Raw genomic sequence first — 11,552 nt, 5'->3', positions numbered from 1 at the left:
CCTAAATTAACAACAAGGCTTATATTTTTTTTTAATTACCTAAAAAAATACTATATAGGTTTTAAAGGAATATATTTTGAAAATTTAAACTTTGAAAATATAACTGTAACATATAAATACAATGTTTATTAATTAAGAATAAATCATAAAGCATTAGAGAAGGAAAACAGAATACTGCAATATTTCAAGTGTAAAGAGTTCATAATTTGCACAAAAAAATCATATTATCATATCAATGTATGAAAATATACTTTTAATTACAATAAAAGATAAAATAACTCTTTAGCAAATTTATTTATTTCCAATAGGGCTCTGAATTAGAACCAGTTCTAAACCATACTTAAAAATCAGGTATTGTATTGTGTTGAAGAAATTTACCAAAAGAGTGAAATCATTATTTTAAGCTTTGTTTGTTGGCATGTGCCTAAAGTCAGCCAAAGAAGAATTTTGTAGATAATTTTCCCACTCTAATTATTCTAGATTATAAACAACTAACCCCTAACAAATGTACTACAAAGATGGCATCTCTTTCAATCCAAACAGGGCATCTACATAATAAATTTTATTTTATTTTGTGGGGATATTTGATTACTATCCAATACAATTAGTGCTTTTTATAGTATGGCAAAGAACCAATTTTATTCCATCAGAAAGAAATTAAATGTAGAGTCATTGCTGTAAGAAAATAAAAATATTCAAATATGTATCATATTCCTGGATTTCATCCTTTTACCCACAGAAAGCCAGAAGTCCAGTGGGTGAACAGGTAACCAAGGAAACAGAATAGGTAGCTGAAAAAAAATTATTATGGTAATAAATTTTTTCATAACAACAAATTTTTGATGATATAATTTAGACGTACTAGGTAATCTGGTTTATTGGTCGTAATTTAATGGTCTTTAGATTTATTTTAGAAAATATGATTTACTCGAATGCTACTATTGATAGACGACTGATTTTGGTGAAAAATATCCTGATCAATGAGCATCTACTCGATATCTAACTTGTGTCAGTCTGCCTGCAATGTTCTGGAGGACATCACATTTATAATGTATCAATGTGTTTATCTCTCATGCTATTTGAGATAGAAGACTTATTTTGTTGTTGCAAACTTTGTTGGCAAAAGCATGTCTACTCTATAAATCACAATGTCTGACTGTCTATTGGTACTGACAATCTTTCAGCTCTTATCTAAGATAGACTTCTGAAATAGGTTTGTAGGATTACAGATAGTAAATATGTCTTTCTATATACATATTTATGTTATGGGGTTGTTTTTAACCTAAACCAATTCTTGCTGTAACAGTGAGATCTATTGGAACAAACGATGACACAGAAATAAAATTAGGTGAAAAAAATAAATTTTACCTGTATAGCTACTCGAGGTGGAAGTAGAGTAGGATGTAGAATAAGATGTTGTGGTCATCCAATACAAAATATTGAATCTAGGGTCTCTTTTTCTTTCATCAATGCTGGAGTCAATCTTCTTCTCATCAAAACTAAACAAATTAAAAATATTGCAACTTTAATAAGTAGTCTTAAAATTTAACTTAAACCCTTAACAGTCGGGCCCCCTTTCAGACCTTTATCTAACCTAACGGAAGTGTATTTCACAAAATTGTTATGTATTATGTAGGCAAGTTTCAAGTTTGATTTCTCTAGCTAAAGGATGGTGGTCACAGAAACCATTCAAAGTTTGCTGGTTACCCGCAGGGATAAGGGATAGGAAACCTGGCCATAAATTAGGTCTCGGCCTGGTTTTGAAAGGGATCATGCAACTTTTAGAAGCAGACAATTCTAGAAAAAATAATGATTTGTCTGCTACGAAAAAATAAATATAAATTGTGTTAGATCACATTAGTTTAATTATTAAATCTGCTTAGAGTTAAACATTAAAAAAGGGCCATATAGAAAAAACAAAAATAACGGGATTATTTTTTTGGAAAGAAGGTAGCTACGAATTTTCATTTGGTAGTTTATAAATTAGATGTTGTATTTTGAATTTTAAAAATTTAATACGGAATTGATACAACACCTTAACCCTAATTTTTGTACAATACATCACAGTACAGATATATCATTACATTATAGTATCCAAAGAACTTGATAGAATGTTACCCAAGTGTATATTTATTTATTTATTTTGAATTTTAATTAGCAATGAAATTTTCAAATAAAATTTTTACTCATTAATAAAAATGCAAATAATACAAACTAAAATCTGTCGGAGGGAAACCCAATGATAGCTTTCTGACAGTTCAAATTACCAAAGTAAAAAATAAAAAAATTTTGGGAGAGGAAAAACTTCATTTTAACAAAAGCCATTAATATATAGGTTTATAAAAAGTTATGTTTTTTACTTTAAACTAGCTACCTGAATTTGATTCTATACTTTATCTACACACACACACACAGCTTTTTCATTAGCGTTTAGGACGAACCACTGCGCCATCCCAAAACTGGTTTATTAGGCCTAGGCTTGAAATAGGCCTGAAATAATATTTTCCTACGTTTCCCAACCCTTATCCCTGGTTACCCAAAGGATTAAGATCTGCAAGATCACACCTGGAACCTGTAGTTGACTTGGACTATAGATACCAAAAGTTTATATTGTTTTTAATGTCCATATACAGTATTTTGAATACATACAAAGCTTTTTAAATTAAATCAAATATTTTTGCTCTTTACCTTGATGACCTTACCTCTTTACCTTGATGACCCTGCCAGGTTTGCTAGGTATTCGAGATATCAATTCATTCAACTCTTGGTTAAGTAAAATCTCCAGAATTTTAAATTTAAAATGAGAAAGAAAAAAAGCCACCCTTATACCCCCTCTGACTCTCCCCCCTCCCCTCAAAAAAACAAAAACAGTAAGGGTTAAAACACGATTTTTATAGATATCATTTTGCCGAAAGATATGCAAATTACCTTAATTTTGACGGCACAATTGATCTTGGCTCCACAATAATTTCCTCGCTCAGGGCTTCTTCCTCCAAGATTTCATTCCATCTTTTCTGTGATAAATTGACTTTAGTAGAGATGTGTTTTCCGTATTTCTGTCCTTATGCAATTCTTCATTAGTTTATTTAGTAATTCATCAACTCTTGGTGCTGGTGTAAAAAACATGTCCTAGCTTTTGTGATTTTTAAAAAAAATAGCAAGTCGTTGTTTTCAGTAAGTAGTAAATGTAAAATGATCCATTGAATTTAGATATGCAATCATTTTTTTGTAGACCTCTTACTTTTTAAGTAATTTAAGTTTTTCTTAAAAATTAAGTTGGTTTTAAGGTGCTAAAACGCAAAAAAAAAGAAAATTGCCATTATGAACAAAAATAGTAAGATCTTTAATTTGACACCTTTCTTTTGAATTCTGTTGAGTAATTGTTAAAAAAATCTATTTTGTTGATCCCCGGTGATTTAAAACTTTGGGAGCTCGTCACAAATGGGTTAACTCAAAATCACAAAAGTTATGACACATTCTTTGAAAAAAAAAGTCAAGCTAGCTTCAATTTTTATCCATTTTATATTGCCTTAGTCTAGATTGGTAATACTCAACTTTACTTTCATCCTAATTGAATATAGACCTGAAAATTTTAAAACCCTTCTCTAATTTAATCTTTTAATCAGAAAACGGCAAATAATGAAAACCGCCATTTTCAGCGGTTACGGCGGTTGGCGGCGCCAATTAATATTTTTATCAATATCTTATCACAATAGAAGACTAGATAAAAATTTTGGCTGGTCTAAAGCTATTTTGAAATTCGGTAGCTGGCAGCTTACAAACGGAAAAATTACAGGTAGGAAATTGAAAATTGGTCAAGAAGTGGTCAAACGGTCATGATCTTACTATTCACGCAAGTTGATTATTGCTCAAGGATTTACCACAAATTTTTTTTAGGTCTCTAGCTGTAATAAAAGCCACAATATTCATGCTATATGTCTATAGTAAAAGCTGGACAAAAAATCGGTCATAAAATCGGTCATGGAACGGTCAAACGGTCATAACACCACTTTTCTCAGATGTTCATTGATATTTAAGTATTCACAAAAAAAATTTAGGTCTCTACCTTATACACAAAGTCATAATGTAGAAATTAAGATTTATTTAGAATTTTATTAAATTTTGATGCCAACTAACCGACTTTGACCGGACACCACGACCGATACAGACCAGATATTCTTATAAAATCAACTCTTGCCGACAAATAATTACTAAACTGAAAAAGCCATGTAGTCACAGCTCTCTATCTTGACTACAAAAAATGACATTGAAAAGACTAGAGGGGGGCGGGGAGGCTGATTTATCCCCACCCCCCGATCTGTAAGGGTTAAATAGTAATATTGGTACTAAAAAGAAAATCTATAATTGCTCTATAGAAAAACATATAGTATAACAAAAATGTAAGTGGCCAATGATATTGTATTAAGTTAAAGCTTCTACATGGATGCTAAAGATTGGTATTAGCTTCCCATACCCTTTAATGAAGAAAACTTCTTATTCAGGTTAGGTGAAATAGAGTTACTTAATAGAAATGGAAATAAGAATGGATGTAGAATAATATACATGGATATTATGACAGGGGGAAAACTGTCATCAATGGCCAGTTTGTTTATTCAGTTGGAGTGAAGGGGTTGTGGTAAAGGGGGTGGAGGTAGGGAATCGTTATTTTAGCCCGCTCTATGTTTCACTTTATTAGAGAACATGAAAATCTGATGTAAGATAGTAATAAATGCATTTAACCACTAACGGTCGAGGGGAGGGGGTGTTTGTTGAAATTTTTAAGTAAAAAAGGACCTAAAAACAAAGGTTGTTAAATAAAAAGGTGAAGGAAGCGAAATTTGACTTTGACTTTCTTAAGGTCGGAAACTCATTATCAATCAGAATTTTTTTTAGCCCTCTAACTTTAATAGGAACTGAGATAATGGGGGGGGGGGGGGTTTAAGGTGCGGCAAGGGGCAAAACTGTTAAGGGTTAATTTAAGAAATATATATCTAGATTACACTTTTCTGTGAAATAAGGGTTAAAAAACTTCAGTAACAAAACCTAAGTTTAAACATTAAGAAAAGTTTACAAAGCATTTTTTTAGCTCGTTGTTGCTGCGATTCTTTAATAATTATGTAATAAAGAAGGGGGGGGGGGTAATGAAACCATCTCGTAATCAATGCGCAAATGGCACTCCGAATCCGAATTTTGTTATAAAACTTGAGTAGGTCTATTTTCCCTAGATCAAATAAAAAGTTGGAAAAGTAATGGCTAGCGGCTGCCAGCTCAACCGTCTATCCGTTTTTGGGCTTTTGTTAGGGCAAAGTTATCAATAATAATACAACTAAACTTTTTGAAAATTTCTTGTACCAGCTGCTTAACATCTAGAACCGACTAAAACGGCTTGTAGAAGCTATAAAATACCAAGAGTATCATTTTAATACGAAATAATGTAAAAATAACATTTAAAAAGTTGATTCCTACGTAATTACTTATGGATTTGCCCTGACAATAGCCCAAAACTGGCTAAACAGCTGAGCCACAAGCCGTTACTTTTCCAACTTTTTTATTCAATTTAGGAAAAATAGACCTATCAAGGACTACTCATTCCAAATTTCATCCTGAAGTACTATTTGCGCATTGATACGAGATGGCTGCATTATACCCCCCCCCCCCTCCCCTCCCCCTTATATCTTTGATTACAGGTAAAGGAAAAATTATTTCACCTTTTTCCTAAACTATCAAGCTATAATAGTTATTTATCAAATAGTAATATAGACAGCTTTCTGCGGCTATCAAATACAAATTTATAAGATTAAACTGATTTTTATTTTAATATTCGTAAAAAAATATATGTAATACGATGCTATGCATAATTTTCAGTATTGCAGAGAATTGGTCCTAATCAAGCTGATATCAATCTTTTTCGAAGCCATACTGGAAATGATTTAATCTCCTTTTTTCTCTTTTTAAAAGCGAAGCTTTTCTATAATTAGGGTCGGTCCGTCCGTCCGGACCGGATAGTTTTTTTTTTGTTAATTTAGGCATGTTAGAATTAACATATAGATTTTAACCTTTGCATGGTGTTCCCTGTAGTAGTTGGGTACAATTTAGAAAGCGTAGCAACTCTATAATCGTTACCAGAGTGTCCGTACGTCCAGTTTAAACATGTTTAATTTTTCCACTTATTAACAAAAATTTTTTATGTGATCTAATTACCCGATTGATCTGATTTTTGTTATACTGATCTAGGACAACAAAGTACAATATTATAAGCGAAGCAACTCTATAATCATTAATCATGTCCTAAAAATGTAAGTATGTCCATAAACATCATCCCATGTCAAAACTCAACCCCCCTCCCCTTCTCGATTTTTTAAAGAAAGGTTTAAATTAAAAAGGTCTTAAATAGGTGTCAAAATTTTCGGTTGCGCATCTCCCCTTCACCTAATCAAAACAGTGTGCTCGCCACTGGATCTTATATCAATCATTTATGAAAATAATCCCTAAATTCAGCACAGTTTCGAACCTTTAGCTTAAAATTCACCCCTTTGTAACAATTTAATATGAAGCTGACTGTAAGAAATGTAACGCAAATGTAAAAATTTTAATATTAAAAGCGAAGCTTTTCTATAATTAGGGTTGGTCCGTCCGTACGTCTGGAACGGATAGCTTTTTCGTTAATTTAGGCATGTTAGAATTGTCTTATCGATTTCGAACTTTGCATGGTGATTCCTTTAGTAGTTAGGTATGATTAAGAAAGCGTAGCATCTTTATAATCATTACTATAATGTCCAAACGTCCACTGTTATCATGTTGATTTTTTTTAAACATGTTTAATTTTTCCACTTTTTAACAACAAATATTTATGTGATCTAAATAGTCGATTGATCTGATTTTGGTATATTGATTCCTGGGACAACAAAGTACTTTGTTTTAAGCGAGGCATCTCTATAATCAAGTAATAAAATTTTTAATATGTCCATAAACATTATCCTGTATCAAGCTGATTTTCAACCAATTTACTAACAATTTTGCTTGGACTCTTATACAGTTATATTCTGATTATTCAGTTCTGACAAGCTACAATTGTTAATGTTGGTTTGTCCTCTGTTTTAGAGCTTTGCTTTTATGGATTTTGTCATCCTTTTTTACAACTTACCTCTATGACAGCTGATCTTTTCCTTCTTCCAGAGCAGGATGCTGCGACAGTGTTCAAAGTCGCAATACTAAAAAATATATCAAAAAACCGATTGCATATCTAAATTCTTTGTATCATTTTACATCTTAATTTGTCTTTTCAATAAAATCTAAAATGCAGCCGTTTTTGAGAAAATTAGATTTGAAATTTTCATCCCCTAGGAGTTACCGCACAATCATGACAAGAAAAGCAAAGATCATTTACTTTAAATTTTGAACAACTTTGCATTTATGAAAGTTTTCATAAAACCTCTTTGTATATGACTTATTTAAGGCTGAATTTCCGTGACCTTAACAAAGCAACTGATAAAAATGGCCCTGTAACAACTTCAGGAGTGGTTTTATGAAGAAAACTTAATCCCAATTTAGGTTCTGACACAAAAGTCAAAGCACCTTTGAACGCACTGTGGTTAAACTTCTAATTGAGTTGTTTTATTTATTGAGATGAGTTTATATATGGTTAGCAAGAATTATTATTCTTTGATGATTAGTAAAGAACTTTGGGCAGTATTAGCTAACAAAAAAAAAATAATGGAAAACACAAGTTTAGATAGACATGCAGACAGTTTTGGGAAAATATGGTTCAAGGAACAAGCTTTGCAAGATAATAATTTTAGTTACTTACTGATAGCAAGAGGAGACAGTTGACAAAGTTGAAGTTGTTGTCTTTACCACAATGTCTGTTTTATCGGATATCAGGAAAAATCTAGGATCCCTGTAATTAAAAATATATTTAAAAATACAAATCAAGAATCAGGATGAGCTGAATTTGAATTTCCGAATGTGTACACAGTTTCCTAGGTGTTTCCTCATCCTAACTCAATATTTACTACTAGCTAAAAAAGCCTAAAACTTCTCAAATCGCGAATCTTGGATCTGAAATTTGCCTCACCCTTCCAACATGACGCATGACCGTGAGAAATGGCATTATTTGGTCCACTGTCATATCTAAAAAACCTATAAAACAAATAAACCCAATATTACCTGTTACTAGCGCTTACTATAGCCAAAACAGAAAAGATTACCAAGGAAAATATCATTTTTATCAGTAATAGTTTCTGAAAGAGAAACAATATTGCTAGAATCATTAAAAAAAACAGGGATGACAACATCCATTAAAGCGAAGCTCTGAAAAAGTAGGACAAACGAACATTCTTGTAGAGTGTCAGAATTGAATAACAGAAAATAAATGTAAAAAAGTCGAAACAACTTGTTGAGAAACTGCTTAAATACAGGATATTGTTTAAGGTCGTACATACATTTTTTGGACCTGATTATAGAGATGCTTCGCTATAACATTGTACTTTGTTGTCCTAGGAATCAGCATTCCTAAAATCAGATCAAGCGGATAATTTTATCACATAAATTTTTTTTGTTAAAAAATAAAATTCAACATGTTTAAAATGTATGTACGGACATTCTGGTAGCGATTATAGAGTTGCTACGCTTTCTAAATAGTATCTAACTACTACAGAAATCACCATGAAAATTGGAATCGATAGGACAATTCTAACCTATTTGAATTAAAGAAAAGAACTAACAGTCTGTGACGGACGGGCGTACGGGAGGACAGTCCGACCTTTATTATAGAAAAGATTTTATCCCAATAACAACAAATAATTAAGAGTGTAGAGTAAAAAAACAATCGCTCACAATTTTAATTATAAACCCTTCAATTTTTGTTCAAATTTTGATTTTGGTTAATTTAATTCATGTTCAAACAATAACTAAACATCTCTCCAGAGCACGAGCTCGAGACCTAGCACTAGGACATCAACAGACTTTGCTGGTTTATCCAGGTAAGAGCAGAAACATTTTATGTCAAGAATAATCTATCAAATAATAAAATAAAAATCTTAAAGGAGTTCTATTTGGTACGTGCGTTAGGCCCCCTGGGGCCACCAAACTAGAATGTTGTTCAACAGTTGACAAGACCATTTTTTTATACATGGGTATTATCAAAAGATTACTATGGACAATATTTTTTGTCATAGCTTTCAAAATTCTGAGCATTAAAATTCACATATTAAATTCAGGCTAAAATAATGTTAAAAATGTTAAATAACTGTGTAGTATTATTTGGTATTAACTGTACAGCAATTCAAGGCATAATGTTAACAGTCCCTTGCAAAAAAATTATCTTTATGTTTCACTATTATATCATCCTTATTTTGTTAGAATATTTTGCCAAAATATAATAACCCCTTTAAAAACATAGGATTGAGTGATTGATTGAGTGATTGCCGGTTGATTGCATAAAACAAAACAATCTTCTTTAATTTCTTTCAGTGTATTTTCAGTGAAAATCTTAGGTTAGTCATAGATGCATTGCCTTAAAAATCAGTATTGAAATTAATGCAAATTTTAAAAATTGCTTTTTTACAAAATGCATATTTTTCTGAATTTGCTATAATGGTGAGAAATTGTTTTTTCATTTTAAATTCTGATCAAAAAAGTGGTAACACACTACAGAGCTGTCAATTGCTTTTCATGAAAGATAGTGATAATCCAATTACATGATTATTTTATGAAAAAATTGCTTGAAATGAAAAAAATTCTTTCATATAAATATCAAATTCATTTCAATCCATGGTAAAGGCAGAGTTCAACCTTATTCTAATAAAAACTAAATAATTTAAACCCGTATAGTTTACATCATAAAATCATTAAAAAGACAAAACATTTTCTAACAGCAAATAGAACACGACTGAAAAAAAACGAAATTCCAAAAAAAACTAAATTTTGATTATCAATCATCCCTAAAAAAAAAATACTATATAAAACTGCCAATGTAACCTGGTGTTTTATTTTGCTGATTCTTTATACTAAAAAGTATAAAATTTTGTTCAGAAAAGTTTCTCCACCGAAAAAAGGAGGTAAAATTTTTTTAAAGATTCCTTAAAAAGGCCAAAAAAATAATCTTTAGGGAGATCTAATACATGTTGATGTGTCATTTTATGATATGTTAAAGCTGCTCAACTATTGACAATAAATGGAATCTGCAGTTTTATATGATATTTCATGATATAATTACTTTATAAATTGTTTACTATGCATTGAAGCGCACTAAATGTTAATTTTTCGTTCCTTTCTCAAGTTAGGCAGATGGAAATTTTATTTTTGATTTAGAAAATAAAAATCAATCATGGATTACAACGAAGTGAATACAAAACGGCAAGAAACAGAACGGCGAAATTACAAAATGGCGAATGTTACAAAACAGCAAAATTATAAAACAGTGAATGTTAAAAAACAGCGAAATTACAAAACAGCGAATGTTACAAAAATATAACTATGTAGGTATTTATTAAATTTATTATTCAAACAAAGAGAATAGTTATTTCTCGCATCGTATTATAAACGGCTTTCCGCGGATATAGAATGTACAATTATATGATTAAAACCAGTTTGTTTGGCCCCGAGGTGCCGAAGGCACGGGCTAAAAAAACTGGTTTTAATCTTATGATTGTACATTTTTATATTCGTAGAAAGCGGTTTATAATACGATGCTAGACATAGTTTTTTCGTATGGATGAGAACCGGTTCCTATCCACCAGATTCGAATGAATACGAGAAAACAAATTATACATTAAATCAATGAACAATTTATGTATCCAAAAACAAAAAAAGTGAATTTTAAACAGTGTCACGGTTTCCAAATATTTGCTCCATATGTTTTCTGGCTTATAGCTCTGGAAACTTGAAGCGAGCCAGGGCATCCTCTTTATTCATCAACCCACGTATCACCAAGTAGATAGATTTTCTTTTAAAATTTGGAAAAAATATTTAATTTTTTATTGTAGATTTTTTTAATAGGTCCTATGTATAGTATATTATTTTTTGCTGTTTTTTCGCCGTTTTGTAACATTTGCGGTTGTGTAATTTCGCCTTTTTGAAACATTTCCTGTTTTGTAATTTTGTCGTTTTGTAACATTCGCCTTTTTGTAATTTTACTGTTTTGTAACATTCACCGTTATGTTTTTTGCCGTTTTGTATAAACTCTGATTACAACATACATAACTACAGTAATATAATGGATTTATTATTACATGGATCTTACACCAGATTATCATTTAATGTATAAAGTTAAACGGGTACAGGCTATAATAATGATTCCACCCATTCACCCTCTTTACCCCATTTCTTCCCATCCTACTAGATAAATATACTGACCAATACATGTTTTTAAAATAAGTAACCTAAATTAAAAATATTATCACCTGCCATTATATCAACATATATTCTATACATACAGAGTGGGTTTTAGAGTAGCTTCATTAGAAATAAATAAATGAAAATATACAAAGATATACACAAAAAGAATTAAAGAAAAGGGTAGAGGGGACACAAGTTAACTTCCCTAGAAGGAA

General features: G+C 31.0%; 1 protein-coding gene across 1 annotated transcript; it reads right to left on the bottom strand.

The window, feature by feature from the left end:
• Positions 1-58: 58 nt before the first annotated feature.
• LOC145318586 (uncharacterized) lies at positions 59-8,236 on the bottom strand. The gene is made up of 6 exons (XM_080159968.1): positions 8,167-8,236; positions 7,808-7,897; positions 7,145-7,211; positions 2,929-3,014; positions 1,369-1,499; positions 59-791 (listed from the first exon to the last, which is right to left on the bottom strand). Exons 1-6 carry the CDS (start codon positions 8,220-8,222, stop codon positions 730-732), a joined length of 492 nt encoding a protein of 163 aa, XP_080016094.1. The 5' UTR covers positions 8,223-8,236; the 3' UTR covers positions 59-729.
• Positions 8,237-11,552: the final 3,316 nt, after the last annotated feature.

This window comes from Acartia tonsa, chromosome 5 (assembly GCF_053477335.1).
Source record: "Acartia tonsa isolate MP-2025a chromosome 5, ASM5347733v1, whole genome shotgun sequence".
NCBI classification, from domain to species: domain Eukaryota; kingdom Metazoa; phylum Arthropoda; class Copepoda; order Calanoida; family Acartiidae; genus Acartia; species Acartia tonsa.
The sequence above is the reverse complement of the archived record's forward strand: the minus strand, read 5'-3'. Positions and strand labels throughout refer to the sequence as shown.